General features: G+C 27.5%; 2 protein-coding genes across 2 annotated transcripts; one reads left to right on the top strand and one right to left on the bottom strand.

The window, feature by feature from the left end:
- Positions 1-1,190: 1,190 nt before the first annotated feature.
- Positions 1,191-1,522, top strand: LOC114121746 (small lysine-rich protein 1). Its single transcript, XM_050202373.1, has one exon. It carries the CDS (start codon positions 1,191-1,193, stop codon positions 1,449-1,451), a length of 261 nt encoding a protein of 86 aa, XP_050058330.1. The 3' UTR covers positions 1,452-1,522.
- Positions 1,468-19,728, bottom strand: LOC114121751 (serine/threonine-protein kinase Warts). Its single transcript, XM_027984201.2, has 7 exons — positions 19,122-19,728; positions 16,521-17,018; positions 5,599-5,713; positions 3,767-5,501; positions 3,523-3,698; positions 3,166-3,455; positions 1,468-3,097 (listed from the first exon to the last, which is right to left on the bottom strand). Exons 2-7 carry the CDS (start codon positions 16,812-16,814, stop codon positions 2,666-2,668), a joined length of 3,042 nt encoding a protein of 1,013 aa, XP_027840002.1. The 5' UTR covers positions 16,815-17,018; positions 19,122-19,728; the 3' UTR covers positions 1,468-2,665.
- Between the last annotated feature and the right edge of the window lie 849 nt (positions 19,729-20,577).

Raw genomic sequence — 20,577 nt, 5'->3', positions numbered from 1 at the left:
ATTCTTCTCATTCATAACTACCTACTAATCACTATAGTACACAATATTATAATATAGCGAAGCAAATATTGACCTTTTAACCTTTGATTAATAAATAATCTAATATGTAAAATAGTACCTACTGGTAATAATTGCATATTATGGGTGTCTCACTATCTCACATAATATTCCTGAGAAAATAATTAATAGGTACCTATTTAAATACATTTTAATCACACTCAAGAAAATGGTTACAAAAAGTAGAACCACAGAATTAACCTATATTCTCTTGATTGATTTTCAGCGAAGCAATTCACTTATAATATTAAACAGTAATTCAGTACCTACAATGTATTATATCAAGTTTAAACTATTAACTGTGAACTTAAGATAGCCACAACTCTCAACATTAGGAATACTGTATTATATATAAATAAAAGTTATCATGTATTCATATCTATTATAAAATTTCACTAATATTTCCTATCCTCAAAGTCGGCGAATTACTGTATACTCATTAACTCATTTAACTAAGGACCTCTGAAAAATTCAAACCCTAAGTCCACCAATGTCCATTAACCAGTAGGTATAACTTATACAGGTAGGACATAGGTATAAGGTAATAATGTATTATTAATAAAATTATAATTTACTCAAGAAGGTTTTTCTTTAAAGTTAATAAAAAATGAATAAATAAATTGTTTTAAGCTACGTTTTAGTTATACATACTTAAATTTAGAAAAAGTTATCAATATAAACCTGGAGCATTTTTTCTTAAAATATGAGTGGACAGAATCATCTAAACAAAAAGTAAATGTACTATCTGTCATGATTACTCCATAGTACCAAGTTATTCAGTGCTGTAGATTGAAGTAATTGGGTAATGGTATAAATTTAAACTGTGGGTATATTAATCTAACCATAGCTCAAAAAATAATAACTTTCTAAATATGTCTTTAGATACCCTCTAAACTTAGATAAATACGAATATTTTTTAAGTAAGAAGGTAGGGGGTCTTCTTTATTGATCTTGTACATGAACATGGTGCCCTGACCCTGATGTGATGTAATATGGTTTCTATGGAACTAGATGTTTGATCAATAGTTGTACACAGATCACTGAATAATAACTAACGGTTAATCTTAAATGAATATTTCAACTTAAATATTTATACACTAAAATTTAGGTGTTCAAAGTGAATTTCAGGAAAAATGAGCAAACAAGGAAGCGAAAAGAAAAAAGAGATAAATTCTAAAGATGACAAAAAAACAAAGAAGCAGACACCAACAACAATAAAGACGCGGAAAGAGGGTAAAAAGTCGAGGAACTTAGTGGATGTGTTCAATGAATGTGCTATGGATAATGCATATCATACATGTCATAATGTACAAGATCTGCTGAAGTGTCGAGGCTTTCCATGGCCACAGGCGCAAAAGAAGAAGAAAAAGAAAGGTGGCAAAAAAGGCAAATAAGAATAAAATGGATCAGTAAAATTGCAATAAAAATATGTTATTGACTTTTTGTAATAAAAAAATATACATTACATTTATGTTTACATATCACTTTTCCTAAAAAAAAAAAAAATAATAATAATAAAATATACACTGTGACAAAAGTATAACTTTAAATCGACTTGTACAATACACATGAGTATAATATAATACAATGAATTCAATATTACTTACAAATAATAATAATAATAAAAAAAAAAAAAAAAAACACTAAGCAGATCTGTAATAAACAAGCCTGGCGTCATTTTGGCCGAATTGTTTTTAGATTTTATTTCTCTAAATAATCGTTTATCACAGACAAGTCAACTAAAATGACGCCGAAACATTATTGAAATGAGCAAATTCAACTAGATCATTAAAACAAACAAACAAAAATAATAATAATAATAATAATAATAATTATAATAATAGTAGTATTAATAATAATCAGAGAGAAATAAAGAGAGCAGGTATCTTAAGTTATTTGAAATTACAAAAAAATTAGTTATTATTATTTTTTTTTTTTTTTAAATAAAATTTGGTAACTGCGTAGAAAGATGATAAATTTGTATAAATATATAAATTTATATAAATATGTTAAATTCGTTTTTAAGCTCAGTAAGTTAATCCCTGTCATTTTGCACAGCCCATAATTGGTTCTTTTTTCAAGATAATAATAATAAGATGATTGATGAAACACATTAAATCCTAAAATAAACTTAAAAGTAGTTTAATTTTAAAAGAGATAAATATAACAGGAAAAGAGGATGTTAGAATTTGGAAAAGGGTATTAATTTATAAATAGCAGGGAACTAAAATTATTAAAATACAAAGACAATTTTGGTAACTAAATAAAGCTTATGTTCTAAGGGAGGCTAACACCTCAAACTGAGCTTTTGGCCACAAATAATTGTGTTGCAATAAAAAAGCTGAAAACAAGCTATACTCAGTACAATATGTGGCATACCTTTTTGTTTAATGAACATTATTTTATCCTTTCGTTTTTTTTATCACCTTATTCCTAGTTTTCATCATGATTAAAATTTTTTTATTTTATATTAATGAAATTTTTATAGATTTACTTCTTTCCTTATACACTATGAATGCTTTATTTAAACTATTAAAATGGCTTTAATTGAGCATTCATTAATGTCCCCACATATACCAAAGTTCAACCATCACAGAATTTACTTAGATCAAACATAGACAGCGCCTTGTCCATCATTATCATCCAAACTGATTCTAGTAGGGAATGATGGTCCACCGCCATCATCAAAAAAACGCCTAAAGGTAAACTCAAAGAATCCATGGAATGGACGATTACCATCAGAGTCAGAACTCCTATTGTCAGGATCAGAAGAATCAGAGTTCTGAAGACGTTCTGGATCGATAGGATCAAAATTAGATGTATCAGTTGAAAACTGAATACGTGGTACATGTGGAGGATTATGACGTCTCATTCCTCTCTCAAAATCTATATCTTGGAAGAATGGATGATTTTTGATTTCATCAGCATTCTTACCCAAGCGATTATCTTTACTAGTGCATAACTTAAGTATAAGATCAGCACCTTCCGGTGATAGGTTAGCAGATGTTGGTATTTGTAGAGTATTTTCCCAATGTATAACCTGTAACAAATTAATTAAAAAAATTACAAAATATCACTTCATAGTTTGTAAAAAAATGATGTATATACCTTGTATTGAGTCTCTGCGGGGGTGTTAGCAAGAAATGGAGGCGATCCAACCAACATTTCATAAAGGATGACACCAACACTCCACCAATCACATAATTGTGTGTAACCAGTTCGAAGTAATACTTCAGGGGCTATATAGTTTGGTGTTCCGACTAATGAATGGGCTTCACACCTTTGATGTTCTCGCCGACGTCGCCTCTCTAAAGGTTTTAACTGGTGACATCGGCATTCTGCACCATTTACACCCCATTCTTCACCACCACCCATGGAGTCTTGTCTACAGTGTTCACCTTAAATATTTTTTTTTAATAAGAATTTTTAAATATTTAAATACGTGAAAAATCCTTAAATATTTACCATCTTGATAATATTTTGAATTATGAGTCCATCTAAATCCAGTGCATAATCCAAAGTCTGTGAGTTTAATGTGACCATCTCTATCAATCAATATATTATCTGGTTTGATATCTCGATGAATAAAACCCATTTTATGTACACTCTCTACAGCACAAGTTAATTCAGCAATGTAAAACCTAAAAACATTTATATTATTTAGATAATAAGTATAAAATAAATCATAGTATATAATAAAGCAACTCACCTTGCCAAATGTTCTTCAAATATTCCCAATTTGATTAACAATGACATTAAATCTCCACCAGGTATATAATCCATAACAAAGTATAAATGATCTTTATCTTGAAACGAATAATATAGTTTAACAACCCACTCATTATCAGCTTCTGCTAGTATATCTCTTTCAGCTTTTACATGAGCAACTTGATTACGCTTAAGTACATGTGCTTTTTTTAATGTTTTCATGGCATATAAATGGTTTGTATCAATTTTCCTAACTAAAGTAACCTCGCCAAAAGCACCAACTCCAATCGGTTTGATTTTTGTAAACATTGATTTGTCCATTTTTGCTCGTTTAAGACGTATGTAATTTGATTCTTTTTGTGATAACATTTTTCTCATTTGACATTGAGCTTCTTCACTCAAACCTATTTTAGCCATTTCCGTTTCAAGCTGAACACGTCTAAACACTCTTTGTTTGTGTGACTTAATAACATTTTCTACATGTTGTTCCATGAAGAATTTAAAAGCTTGAGGAGAATAATTTTTTACTTTACACTCTCGTCTTTCTTCTTCTTTCTCTTTGCTAATATGTTTTCGCTCTGGAATAGGGGACTGGTGATCAATTTTAGACTGATTATCATCTTCTTCATCATGTCCATTAGTAATGCCATTATTATTATTATTGTTATTATTACTAAAAGGATGATGATAATTAATGCAATTCATCATTTTGTTCTTAGCAATGGATGATGATGGGATTGGTGGTAATGGAGGAGTAGGTTTCCTATGTTGATGGTCCTCAGCATATGGTGGTGGTGGTGGTAATGGATTAGTAATTACTCGTTGGGCAGCAAGCGCTTGCATAGTACTTGCATAGCTAGGAGGTTCAGTTGTTGGTACAACAGAGGGTGAAGAGGGTGAAGACAATGACGCTTGCTGAGGTTGTTGGACTGCTTTTTGAGCTTGTTGTTTATGTTGAATAGACGATGCATAAGATGGTGGTGGAACTGGGGAGGGAGAAGTAGGTACTGGAGCTTGCGGTGCAACAGCAGTTTGAAGTATAGGTTTTTGGACTAAAGTACTTCGTACAGACTGCATTATAATTGGTGACTGAGTCTTAGTTTGTCTAGCTCCCCAAGCTTGTAATGGTGTAGGTCGAGTTAAGGATGACATACTTCCATTTGTTGATCCAGATATAGGGCTAGATGACCCTGCATTTGAAAACACTCCAGAAGACGGCGATTTCCGGTACTCTTGAATTGAAACAGAGTATGAGGGTGGTGGTGGTGGAGCTCCGACTATTGGATAAGGCGGCGGGGGTTCGGTGGTAGTCATACTTAAGGCTTGCATCTGTTGAGATAATTGTTGTTGTGCTTGTGGACCATTTTGAACAACCATTGGTGAAGTACCTCTTTGATTGGAACTACATGAAGTTCCTGGTGTAGGGGCAGGTGGCCTTGAAGGAACAGCAGGGGCTGGTGACATGCGCTTAAGCAACTGTTGCATGTGTGTCGGTACATGAGGAGGTGGTGGTGTAGTATTGTTTCTGGGCGGAGGTGGTGGAGGAGTTTCTGAATAAGCAGAAGGAGAATATTGACGAGATAAAGGTGGATGAGAGTGTATGACTAGGTCCGATTGTCTTGGGCTATCTGACCTTGAGCTTCCTGCACCACTATCTTGACCTGGACTGCTCCTTGGACCAACTCCACTTCTTTCTAAACTTGATTTTCTGATCAATTTATTACTACCACATAATCCTGTAAAATAATAGTATGCATATAATTAAGTACTAGGTATTATAAATTATTTATTATGTTCTTAAAAAAATAATGATATAATAATAATAATAATAACCAGATGAAGATTTGCTGCATCCATTAGACAGTTCACATTGCTGTTGCTTAGCTAAAAAATCTAGAGCTCCTTCACACCGTCCTCCAGATACTTTAAGTGCTCTTAATGATGCTTCCTAAAAAAATAAAAAAAATAAATAAATAATTTATTAAATTATGTAAAATAAATTTAGGTATAATACCAAAATTGAAAAGTATGATGGAACACCAAATTAAAGTAAATAAATGTAATATATTTTAAATTCATTACTAGGTATGACCAAAAAGATTTTTTTAATAGTCAATTAAAATTTTTATAAATTAATTAACACCTTAAATTTTGAACCAATTATTTAATTATTCAGTTAGCAACAAGTACCAAAAAAATGTCTTAAATATTTTCATGTTAATATAAAAGTCTATTAACTAAAAGTTAAGTAGTATCTCATATTTCATTGGAATAACTTAATAAAATAAACAGTAATTGAAATAGCTAAGGACTATTTTACCTTGTTCTTGTATTACACACAAACAACTATTATTATAGTGTTAAATTAATAACACAGACAACTGATTATTTTATTATTAATATTTTAGGTTATAAAATATCATATCTAAAATAGTATACTGCTTCATGCCTGATTAAAATATGTCTCTGTTGCATCTTAATTGCACTTACATACATAAGAGTTACAAAAATGCGTTTTTGTTATTTTTAAATAATTTTACAAAAAGAAAATGCAACCATTAGATATATTTTCAATTGTAAACCAAACCATTATTAATAACCACCTTATGAAATACAAAAACAACAATTTTGAACATTAAAATTTGCCTATAAAAATTGTCTTTTAATACCATACACCAAAAAGTAAATAATGAGGTAAATAATTAGAGATAAAGGAAACAATATTAATATCATGTTAAGTCACGGTAACACAATTATTAAAGTGCGAAATAATTATCAAACGAGGGCTGATCAAAAAGTTCCGGGACTTTTTGAATAACAGAGAATCAAAAAAAAAAACAGGGTAATTTCGTAGCTTTGTTTGCGATGAAAGGAAAAGAAGAGCATCGCGTTTGAATCAAATTTTGTGCCAAGTTGGGGAAAACGTTTACTGAAACTTTTCAGATGTTACAAAAGCTTTTGAGGATGAATGTTTAAGTAGTTCAAAGTGTCACGAATGGTTTAAAAGGTTCAAAGAAAAACAGCAAGACTCATTTTTGTTCCCGAAAATAAAAAGGCCCATGAAAAGAGAAAGTTTGACGATGTTATGGACTAAAAAAAAAAAATCACCGGAGAAGTGTATTGCCACACAAGGAGAGTACTTTGAAGGAACTACAGTTTAGTAATTTTTAACTATTAAAAATAAATGTATATGAAGAAAATCCGTTGTTTTTGATCAGCCCTCGTACTATGTTTCTATAACACCGGCTATATCTTAAAGGGGATGGGTAACCTTCTTTTAAAATTGTCTACATGTTATTAGTAATTATACTGATTATTATTGGTTCGAAATAGATTATAAACCACGGACTATTCCATCCTATCTCAGTCTATAAACTTAACTTTATTATCATGTGTGAAGCGCGCATATCATGAATAATAATTTAACTAATAATTATAATGATTATCAGCAATCACACTATAGGCATAGCATATTTACTACAATACTACTACTGTACTAGGTATATTTTTACTTTTATAATTACTAATTTATATAGTTTGCACGTGTTTACGTATTTTTTTTTAGTCTTATCAATTTTTTACCCTCTACAATTTTATAAAAAATCATTATCACCTCAAATACTTAACATAACTTAAAAATAGATACAGTAAACAGTAAGTACAGTAAGTATCACATATTTTCATGATTGGTAGCTTTATTATTTTAGCAAACTCTCGTCGACTAAGGCTTAGCATTGAGCTTAGCATCTAATGCTTGGAAATAAGATATGCGCGATCGCATTTCTACAAAATGTATACGAGATCAAAAGTAAACAAATAGTACCTATTTATAACAGCGATTCGCAAACTGTGCATCGTGGTCCACTGTGGCACTGCGAACACTTTTAAAGGGCACCGCGATCTACAGGCTACGGCTCATAATAAATAATTTAAAACTTATAGAATTTCCTTTTGTTTTGTCATTCATCGTATTCACGGTAGAATTTGGTCCAAAAAGAGGTACAACGGAAAAAAAAGTTTGGGAACCGCTGATTTATAATATACCCCATAATATTAGTACCTACCTAATTTAGGTAAAAGATTACCAATGTATCTAAAATATTTTTATTTAAAATAAAATGTTTTTTAGATTTATTATTTATTCATTTTTGAATTGATTAAGCTCTTTTCATCGAATGTGAAAAAATTAAAAATATAGAAACCACAATGAAAATAAAAAAAACATTAGTACATAGATGTTATCCAATAAATCTTAAATTCATATATGAAATTTCCAATAAATTATCTACCAAATGAATAAAATAAAAACAATGAATATATTATAAGATTACAACCGATATGCCAAAATGGTGTTCCAAACCTCCGAACGTATTTGAATGAAAATTACTGAATGATATTGTCTATCATAATATCTTTAAAATGTTAAACCAATATAATTACAAATAAAATTTGAAGAGAATAATATTTAAAATGGCCTTATTTTAGAATCTAGAGGGGCTTTATTCATCGAGTTAACCAAACCAAGAATATTAATGAATATATAATGATGTTTAGTGAAAGTAGCACGGTAATACTGGGTTGGTCCCTCTACTTGATCTAAAAAAATTTAATTTCAATTTAAATCAGAATTATTTTTTCCCATATCATTTCAGCACATGTCGCGACGTCGTGTAATAATAAATAATAAGCAGCTCTAATCTAAAACTAAAAATACGCGAACATACCAAAATACCCAATTTCACACACACAGACGAATAGATTTTTATAATTAAATGTAATTAAACTCGAAAAACGTGTCTATACTTTTGCAATTACACGGACCGGTTTCGTATATCCTTCTAACTCGATCGATCATAATAACAACAAGGATAATACACATACTTCTATACAAAGTACCAATTCATGGGAATATAATTACCTTACCGGAGATCCTCAATATACATAAAAAAATCTAAACTATAATCAAATCTTTTATCTTTTTTTTTTACAATAAAAATTCATGTAAACCAGTAAACCTGTTTGGTATTAACGGGGTTTACCCATTTGCATGGTTTACCAAGTGCAGAAATATTAATGCATTTATAATTTATATAAACTACAATAACTATCAAGTTTGCATTTTATCAAATTATGATAAAATCTTCATAATTTAGATATACTTAAATATTTTACATTAAAAAAAAAAAAAACGGTTAGGTATATAAGTATACAAATATAGTTAATTGTAGGTACTTCAAGAAATGTGGCAAAAGTATAAAAATTAATAATTATAATATTAGGTAATACCTATTAAATAAATTAAAAACGGATTATTATATCTTTATAAAAATTTAGAAAAATATATTTTATGATTATAATTTGTTCATATTTTTTTTTACGTTCGAAAGGTCTCAGTAAGACATCACCCTCAGAGGATTGGAACAAGGTCATTTACACCTCTTTATTGGATCTTACATTCTAGAAACATGTGTCTATGCATTCATCCAACAGTGGTTACTAAAGTAATGCAAGCTAGAACGAATCCATAAAACTAATAACTATAATAAGTTTGTAGATTAAGTAAGGTTACTTTCTACATTCCTAAATTTTTTAGTAAAAAAAAAACGAACTAGAAATGTATTGGCTTGTTAATATTTTAGTTCAAAACGAAAAATTAGATTTATTGATAAATATTACATAAAAAATAACAAAATACTAATAATAAAAAAAAAAGATAAGAATAGTTCAATGATTGAACATGTTATGTATACATAACAAATTATTATATATACATTAATTATTTATTTTGTATATCATTATATTATTTTATATTTATACCTCGATTTAGACTGTAAAATACTAATTTTGAGTCATAAGATATCGTAAAATATAGTTTTTTGATCTTGTTAAAATGGATATACTCTATTATATAGGTACTTCCAAGTTTAAATGTGAAATCTTAAAATTTTAGAAGTTATAACAATATTTTTATATACTTAATTCATAGTGTACATAATAATAATTTTATATTCTGAGAGAAAAGATCGAGGAAAAGATGAATGTATTGGTTTTACTTTTTACAGCAAAAAAATTTGCTTCAATTTTCAATATCAATACTTTTGTTCATCTAGAAGAGAATCTAGATGGACCTTTGAAAGGTCAAGGTAAATATTTCCATTATACTTCACTAAATAAACGGTAAAAAAAAAAATAGGAAAGCTATAATTTCTACGTAAAAGCAATTTTTGACAAAACAATTTATTTAATTTTGTGAATAACTCAAGAAATTTTCATTAATTTTCGATAAAAAAAAATCTTATATCTTTAGTCATCTTTATGATTTCTATATTATACAAGCTATTTATTAAAATATTGATTATTTTTTTTAGTTATTTATAAAAATTTTCAATTTTTCTTTTTAAATAGGTATAATATATCAATAAAATAATATTATTGTTAGGTCAAATAACTTGATAATTAAGTATAACGTTCATGAAGTAGTTACTTAGCTATTAAAAATATTGAAGTTAGATATTATACTCGTTTCTTTTCATTTGAAATTTTCAAATGTTGACAAAATTAAATATTAAACAATGAATAACAATAACTTTTAATTAAGTTTTACCTTAATTCAAAAATATTATCTATAAAAATTTACATAAATTATTAAATTTTATTACAACTACATTATGGCATTTTGATAATAAATAGATTTACTTAACTATTTTATGTTATTTCTTATTTATAAAACTACGTCTCTATTCATGGTAGGGCGGTCCTCACTCAAAACTTAATATCAATGATCTCGTCAATAATATTCTCGATAATATTATACTCATAATAATTAAATAAATGCAATATTTTCGGCATTGACACTAATTATATCGCTTTGTTGTAATACCAATAGTAAAATAACTTATTTAATAAGTAGTAAGACATAAAATATATATTAGTAATATGGGCTGAGACCCACTCACAGAATCATTTTTAAGTGCAATGATACTCAAAATTAACAATTAACATAGATTACAATAACTTACTCAATTATTTTAGATCTAAAATCAGATTATATGAAAATGTTAAGAACTAAAATGACATACGAGTATTATGAATGTTAAGCACGAACAATAAAGAGGTTAGGTTCATACCGACTACCCAAAAATAAGAATTGACGAAGGATATGAAAGCAATTGGCATACACAATTAGTATAAAATTGTTCAAGACAGATAAAAGATGCAGAATATTCTTGATAACAACTAAAACTATTAAAGTAATTGGTCAGGAAAAAAAGAAGACTATTTTTTCTATTTGTAGCTTTGTATGATCACTATAATTGAAAGTATGACTGCAGTAGTAAGTTTCATAATTCATCAAACAAAAATAATAAAATAATAATATTAGCTTTGATAATAATTATATAATATTATAAAATTAGTACTTAATATTTATCAAAAATAGATGGGAAAAATTAAGGAAATAAAATTAAAATTTATTTTTAGAATATTGGATAATTTCCTTTAGTCAATAGTCAATACTCAATATTAACTAATGAGATATTACCTGCATGACGTGTCTTTTGTCTTACAAACGTAATAATACACCAAAATAAATTATCCATTTAACATGTGCTATTTTTAATATAAGACTAAATTGACTTAATAATCTATTATTAAATGTAAGAATATTTCTTATGAAGGTTTTTTTATACTTTAATTTTAAATTTCACTTTGAGCAACATATGTAAATTTAAAATTTAAATAACTTACACAAGGCCTAACTAACATACTAATCTTTAAATTTAATAATAGTCAATAAATTAATATACTCTAATAAATAACAGTTCAATGGATTATTCTGAACGTAAGATTTCCATGTTTTATGTCAGTAAGACTGAGACAAAACGTTGTAGTATAAGGGTGTAAGACTAATTAAATTACTGGTTCAGCCTAAAATTAAAAAAGAAATTTTTATTTAAATAATAACGAGAATAATAAGTAATACCTAAAGATGTTTATTAATTTATTAGTAGTATAAATTATGTCCGTTATAATATTAAAAAATAATATCTTTAATGATGACCTAAAGCAAATTCTTGTATTGTTACATTATCATTCTATAAATTCAAAATATTAACTTTTTTTATAATTATATCAGTCTAGAATTTACTTCAGAGTATTAAATAAACTACCTATAAAGGTAGTATATTATATACCTATAACCTAGTATCTAATATAATATCTAAGTGCACAATTTAACAACTACAATGTTTGTTTAAAATTAATATTTTTTATGTGTGATATTCAAACTTAATTGTACTAATATATACCCAACACAAATAAAAGGACCGTTTACCGCTCTAAAAAGGAAAAAAATGACTTGGATTATTTTTAAGTCAGAAAAGGTTGGATATTGAAATGATACTTAGTAAAATTAATTCAACAATTAATGAAAGTCCATTAGGTAACTTTTCTGAAAATAATTCACATAAAAGAGACAATGTGATTACTGATTTCCAATAACTCTAAATTCAACTAGACTTGTTTTATCTTGTTATTTTCTAGCTACCTAAACTTATTATTTTAGATATAATCGAGGATAAAATTTTCTCAGGGAATTATTGTTAAAAGATTTAAATAGGTATTTATATATTTATATATATATAACAGAATACTTCTCTAAAATTATCACATATAGATATAATGAGTATTGAGTATCATGAACAGTGGCGGTGGGATGTAGGATTATTTAAAGCAATTGCTTTAAGCTTTTGGCCACTGCTACTTATTAAGGGTGATGGTAAAAATATTTAAAATATACAATGTGCTTTAAAGCTTCCACAAATTCGCGCCGCCACTGATCATGCATAAATAGTTTTATTTATTAATACAAAGTATTTAATAGGATTCTATAATTTATAGTATTCTTTTTTTAGTATTTTTATAATATATAAATTAGGTATTTATTGTATAATTTAGATGAATATAATAGTGCACCTAAAATTCTGTGGGATATAATATTATCACGACCAGATATAATTTTTAAAAAAGTACGTTTTTATGTAGAACTTAAGTCCTTTGTCGTAATTGCCCAATGTATATACTGTTACTCATTTTGCTCATAGGTGATCTCCCTCTATAAAAATTTTTTTTTTCGTTTTTATTATTATCTATTAGATATAAAACGAGGTATAAAAACTTATTATTTTTAAATTATAATGTCAACTCATTTGGCATGTATCTTTATGATTAAAATACTTTTAAATTAAAGTTAACTTAAACTTAAGTATGGGTAAATAATAAATATTATTATTTTACCATGCTACCAACCAACCAGAATGCATTAGGTAGAACAATAAAATATAAATTAATAACCAAATTGTAAAAAAAGCATTAACATGTATTAGCCCCCGTATTAGCCCATATTTTCAAAAAAAAAACAAGGAGTACAATTTCATGTACTTATCCCTATATTGATGACAGACGTATATCCTAACAGTGATAGTAACTTCTATTATCTAAAATTTAAATTATAGTTAATACTCTATAGTCTAATAGTCTATAACAAAACTATTTTTAATGAAAAACTTTATATAATGTGAAATGTAATTGAAAATTGTTGGTTTTCTATACAATCTATTTACTATGATACATTTAGTTCATTAAGTATCTATAACCAATGAGTATATTGTACAAATTTTTATTTTTTCACAAATATGATACCAAATAATCCCAGGACATGGCCAATTAATGGACAAAATTCATAGAAAAATACTGAAAAAGTATTGATCTAGCAAACAAGTTCAAACAAAGATGACGGACTATTTTAAATAATTACTGCATACATAAGATAATATAATAAGATGTGTATAATATAAAAAACCGATAAATAATAAATTCCATCTAAGTATAATTTTTGTATCAGTAAATGTCTCGGTAAATGTTGTTTTTTTAAACCCCTATTTATTAAAAAAAAATTCATTATAATGAAAAAAAAATGTTGGTCCCTTAAGATTCATTATAGAAAATTTGTACTGTATATAAATGATAATAAATAATAACAAATGCTTAATAAATATGTATACAATAATGAAATTAAAATTTTGTATTATTAAATAAACTTGTAAATAACTTAACCACTAGATATTCTAACACAAGAGAAATGTATTTTTAATAGAAATTAGATATTATAAGTGTTGAACCTTAAAGACCATTTGTGTTTCAACAAGAGTTGATGAATTTAAAGCCACTTGATTTGGTAGTTATCATAATAGTTTATGTGCACAGTATAATTTTGAATAGATAAAAAATATATTTAAGGATTTTTGATTGTGGATAATACAACATTATTTGAATAATACAGCATAAATAAATTGTGTAAGTATTTTTAGTCTATTTGTCCATTTTTTTTAACATAGGTAAGTCAATGTCGCTGAACTTATATATTACTATATTAGGTGGGTTAGGGTACATTTACTATAATAGCCCCTAAGCATTAGTAAATGATCCTAACACTTGTAATAATTTAAATAAAGAGCAGTACGGAGAGCAGTAATTTGGGGCCTTTGGTTATAGGGTTATATTTGGTATAACAATATTTTAGGGGCCTATATTTTTTGGTATGCCACTAGTATAATATTATTATTCATTACAAATAATGTCAATTGGTCTCTCTTAAAATGTCCTAGTGTGCATTAAAAGGTGATTGCATTAGAAATAGCTAATAACTACTTAATTAATAGTTTTGCAATAAATAAACAATAATATCTAATAAAAGGTATTATGTTAAACAAAAAAAGATTGTATAAAATATATTATACTTATATTTGAGTACATGATGAATGTAGAAAAAAATAGTCATTGTTAATATCACTTTTAAATGATCCTAAAAATAATTCCCATGCTAATTAAAAATATAGTATCTATTTATAAAAATTAAAATGCTATGTATTAAAATATTAAATAATGCTATTTATTATTTATTTTTTTGTTTGTTTTTATTAGACATAGTCAGTGGCATAACTATGGGGGGTGATGTAGGTGATATATCACCCCCTAGACCTTTTTTTTATGATATAATGAATTATAATTTGTGAGGTACCTATAAATGTTTTTTTTTTACAAATAAAAAATATCTATATCACCCCCCACAGAGTAGTCCTAGTAACACCACTGGAAATAGGTACGTAAACAATCACACAGTTTAAGCACAATAAATTCATGTAGTAAATGTAATAATAAATCATGAAATGTTGGATAAGAGGCCACCCATTGACTGCATTTTGCTTAAAGAAATTATATTTTGTATATATATATTATATCATTTTTTTTTTAACTAATTCCTTTTTTTATAAATACAATGTTGCGAGGTTAGAAATTTTATGTATATATTTTGGTTATATTTAAGTTTTAAAAAGTTAAAATGCAAACATTATGCAATATTTTGTAATTTAAGAAATTAATGGGGGATGTGAGAGGCTTTACTCCTCTCCATTAAGATTACCACTCTGTTAAAGTAAGTGAGTATAAGTTATGTTCATTGCTATCAAAAAAAAAAAAAAAAAAAAAATTGATGTTTAGTGCCAATGACACAATGCAATAAATATCATTATTTTTTTAATAAAAGAATACCTACTAAAAAATGCTAAATTAATATGAACTAGAAAAAAAAATGTATTTTGTTTTATCACTTCTATTATAAATTAAAATATAATATTAACTTGCGAGGGTTTGTTTTTTGTACAAACTATACTCATTTAACTAATTTTAATTAATTTATAAACATTTTAAAAGGTTAATTTTCAGCGAACATTAAATAGTAAGGCTCAACATTTATAGCTTTTATACATTTTACTTTTTAAAGAAAAATGTTTAAATATTTTGATAATACACACATTTTAATAAAAATTTAGGTTTTAGTGTAATTTTATATATTTTAAAGTAGGCTCATTTTAATGGACAATAAATGAAAAATATAATTTTTTTTTATGGCAAGCAGTGACATTAGATGGCAATTTGTCTCATACTACGTTGTAAAATAAATAGAATTCAATAAATTATAAAACACACCACTTAAAGTTTTAACTAAAAAACTAAAATATATTTTAAATAAAAATAATAGATTTATAGTTTTTAAAAATATTTAACTTGTGTTATTTCAAAAGGAAAAAGATAGGAAAATGTTTTTTAAAAATATTTCAAAAACTTTAAAAAAATGTTGTATTACAATACAACAGACAAATCTGACAAATTTAGATAAATTTTTAATTAAATGTGCTATTAACTATAACTAATGCATTTTTAAACTATTATATACAAAATTTATATTTTTTAAAAACATTAAATTTTATCGTATATTTAATGAACAGGACATTTTTTAAATGCATTTTAAGATATTTTCAGAGCAATAACACAATACATTTTAGTCACATTTGAATGCAATAAAGTTTGAGCTTAATTGTTTAGATTTTATATTTAAATTATGATTAGCAATAATAAGCTATTCATGTTTCATAATAAAAATTATGTATAAGTGACTCACTTAAATGATTTAATATAGATATGCAATAATATAAATAATATACATCTATAACTCATTCAAATCTTTTAGTATATTTAAATATTTTTCTTTATAAAAAAATAATCTATGTAGATTTGATATAATCATAATAACATAAAGAATTAAGGTTTATGTTATAAATTAATAATATTATTTTATTTATTAGTATTTTTAGATAAATGTTTTAAAGTATTAAATTAATAATTCAAACAGTTCTTACTTCAGTGTACCCCATTGCGATTAATTGAGTAAGTGTCTGCCGTAATGCGTTAAGTTCTTTATCGACACAGTTATTCGAAAGAGAACTAAGGCCAGATACAGACCCAATACCAGAGGTGGCTGATCCTGAAGCACTTGAGATGCTTGACACGCAGCTGGCAGCGCTGCTGTCGCAGCCACCAATATTTGCGAAGGGCAATAGTGAATTGCGGATTTCTGCCAATGCCTTCTGGCGGTAGCCCGAAGATGATGATCGGGTAGATGGTTTGCCCGATGCAGGCGCCGCAGAGTTCATGCTGGCGACGGCTTCCTCGGGCGGCCCATGACTAACTGGGGGCCGAGGACACACAGACTACACACTCACACACATGGCAATTTTGAACACAACATGTGTTGGTATATAGATCAACTTAAATAACAATCACATGGTTGGTACAAACAACTGAAGTTACTTAATAAAAAGTAAAATATCCAAATCTTTGCCGATGAAAATAAACACCTGAAATATAAAAACAAATTATAAAGATAAATGCTAAAGTAATAAATAGTGCAACTTTTAGGAATGTCTTTTTCTTTAATATTATTTTTAATAATATTCATATTGTATAAATATTATTAATACTATGAAATAAAAGCAAACTTTTATTAAAATATAAATAAGTACAAGATTAAAATGGTTTCATTAAAACAAAAAATGTTAATATAAATTTAGTTAGATAAAAAAGAAGTTTATATACCTACAGGTAAATTATTGATTTCTTATCTTAAAATCTAAGTACCTCATATGTGACCAAACTAAGTATACGAAGTATACTATATTCAAATTCCTTACAAATTAATACCACATTTATTTGAGTATCTTAAGACATCATAATTACATATCACAGCTAATTAAATTTATAAAATACTTTTATTATATTTTGCTAGGTACTTTTTAAGTAGGTAATAATAGAATAACATTTATAATATTTAAAAATTAAATGTATCTTGCTGTTAAAATAAAATATTTTGTATGATTAATAAAATATATTCTACAATAGGTACAATACCTACAATAATTATTTCTATAAAATTCTATCTAAAACATCTACCTAGATAATTAAGTTAGTTAGGTACTATTTTTTTAATATACAATAAATTATTAAATACGTGCTATATTTATATATCAAATTAAAATTTCTATCAATAATAAGCCTATTAATTTTATTCTATTTAAATAGTAAAATAAATCAATAAAAATAGATAGTTAGTTAATTTACTGCTAAATAAAATGATAAGTAATAGATACCTAATATTTTATTAACATAATAATTTGTAGTAATTAAATAAAACAATAAAATTCAAAACTGTATTAAATTCTTAGCAACAAAAATTAAATTTAAATATTTGAATACAATTATTTCTTAAAATAAAGAAATTAAAATGTTGATCTTTTAATATTTTAGTGATATTAATACTAAATAAAGGATTACCTATACCACTATGTACACTAGTGATTAAACACTTTGAAATTTTGTATAATCAATATTATGGTAATAATATGTGACATACCACATACCTATTATACTTAAGTACCTATACATATAAATAAATTAGTAGACAAGATACTTAAAATAACACACTTATAACAGACTAATTATTAATTACCAAATAACTCAATGACCACAAACAATATTATAGACATAATATGTGGTAATACCTATCAGAATTTAAAAACTTAAATGTAATACACATAAATAATTAATTTTTATGATAGCAACAACATATTGGACAATGAAAAAATAATTTATGATAAAGAGTAAAGACCTATTACAGGAACACTACTTATATATGCATAAAAGATTTTATTTCTCTCCAATTTTTAAATATTTTGAGTTGTATAACTTAAAAAATATCCCCCCTTAAAATGTTTAGTAAATGTAGTAAATAGCGATATAGTTTACACAAGTTGGTAAATATTATTAAATTACTAAATTTCAAATTCAAAATATAGTGGTGGTTTTCCATAATATAACACTATTAATGTTTTCATTGGATTTACCAAATTTACTGTGGAATGATAATAAAAACCCTAAAGTAACCTTCTTGAATAGATAATAATGTACCCAAATATATTTATTCAGATTCAATAAACAAATAAAGACTCAGCGTTCAAAGGAAAAAAAAAATACTTAGAAAAATCTAAACGAATTAATACAAACAAAAAGTAACCACATACAGATAATTGTAATTAATACTAAAGATCAACCTATCCAACATACCTACAATATTTAATGTCCTTCCTAAATTATTCATAAAAACACACATGATTTGGTCCGATAATTAACATGCTTGTCAGTCGATCACAAATGTTTTTCAATGTATACCTACCATTGAATAATAGATTTATCAATAGTATAACATTAATCATTAAATCGGACAAGGCTAGTATCTACAAACTACATGATACATAATAAATGTCTAAAACTTTTGAAATGTCGGATGTGCCTACCCGTGACTCAAGATAAAATTGGAATAAGACAGATTACCATAGCAGGACACCCGAACATGATCGGGCACCTAAAATTGTTACCTATGTACGAATTATCATGTGGGTACTAACCTCAGGACCGGCAGCGCATCGTTAACCCGTCATTGGAGGGTCTTCGGTGTCCGTGTTCAATGCACGTACCCACCAATGCAGCCTTTGGACGATGAACAGAGAACTCGCGACACTTTTCGCACATTTAGAACGAATGCGGATCGTCGTTTCCACGGGACGAAGCACACACGAGCGGGGCTCGCGCAAAGGCGACCGTCGGACGTCGAGTTGGTGGGCACGGTTGCGGTGAAAAAAATAATAAAAAGTATCATAAAACAGTATTATCGAGAAACGAAAACAAAGAGTCTACGTTGTCGAATGTGCCATTATCATGGCCGCCGCCATATTGCTACAACATTCCGATGTCCCCCCCACCAACGGGAGATAATTAAAACTAGTCGAAAAATAACTGCACGGTTAATTAACACAAATACACAAGAACGATCGTAAATAAATCTTCTTTCATTTTTTTTCTGTTCATTTCTCACGTCCCGGCCTTTTTCGGTATTTTCTTTATCGTTTTAATATATTAATAAATTCGTATTTTTATTACCGAAAAAAAAAAATCCAACAACAATAATATCACACTGCGGTGTCGGCGTATCGTTCTGCGGCGGCCGAGTGAATGTGTGTGTGTGTGTGTGTGTGTGTGGTGAGTGGTGCACCGTGCGGCGTGCACGTACCCGCTACGTCGGTGTGACGGTGTCGCCTACGGGCTACAAATCCGGGACCACGAATGGGAGTCGGAAAATTTTCGATTAAGAAGAGACGCGCATTCTTTTTTATTTTCAAATCCAAACAGTAAACAAACTATATAAAAACGGTCAAACGTATTGAACGGGATGATAGGAAAATGAAACTAAAACCGTAAATAATTTTTTTTTTTTTAGAGGTAGACAGGTAGGGTGTACGCGCGACCGTATATAGGTATTATTACTACCCAAAAACGTAATTATTTTTCTCGATTTCACCTGGACCACCTGGGCATTGTTTCTCCTGTAGACCTGCAGTAAATGACGAGAACTACCGTCTACCGAACGTACATATTATAATATACTACCTAAACCCGAGACTTTTGAGATAATAGTATCTCCGGACCAGCTTAGCCTCGCCGTGACACTAAATAATATTATATGACGTATAGGTTTAGGTATGATATTGTGTATTCGCGTGTATTATGATAGTAGTAAGGATGATGATAATAATAATAATAATGATATTATATCTTCTTATACATCCAATGCGATACCTGAAATATTTCTTTAAGTCGTCGTCGTCGTACGGATCTCGAGAACCGGATCTCAAGTCCGATCCGCTTTAAGTGTGTATCAGTGTATCACCACGGTATTACGATTATTATTATTATTATTATTATGCACTCGGACGATGGCTCGCTCGGATCGTCGCCGTCCGGACGTTCGTATTATATATATATATATGTATTATATATTAAAATGTTTTGTTACGGCTCGAGCTC

Source organism: Aphis gossypii, chromosome 2 (assembly GCF_020184175.1).
Source record: "Aphis gossypii isolate Hap1 chromosome 2, ASM2018417v2, whole genome shotgun sequence".
Classification (NCBI taxonomy): Eukaryota; Metazoa; Arthropoda; class Insecta; order Hemiptera; family Aphididae; genus Aphis; species Aphis gossypii.
Note: the sequence above shows the minus strand (reverse complement) of the source record. Positions and strands in the feature narration are given on the sequence as shown.

Bases quoted from the DNA above. Each gene is read 5' to 3' on its own strand.
- LOC114121746 (XM_050202373.1), top strand. From the start codon at position 1,191: ATGAGCAAACAAGGAAGCGAAAAGAAAAAAGAGATAAATTCTAAAGAT.
- LOC114121751 (XM_027984201.2), bottom strand. From the start codon at position 16,814: ATGAACTCTGCGGCGCCTGCATCGGGCAAACCATCTACCCGATCATCA. The intron at 5,714-16,520 runs GTAAGAACTGTT...TTATTTTTTTAG, and splicing joins TCGCAATGGGGTACACTGAA to GAAGCATCATTAAGAGCACT. The intron at 3,098-3,165 runs GTATATACATCA...AATTTGTTACAG, and splicing joins CCGCAGAGACTCAATACAAG to GTTATACATTGGGAAAATAC.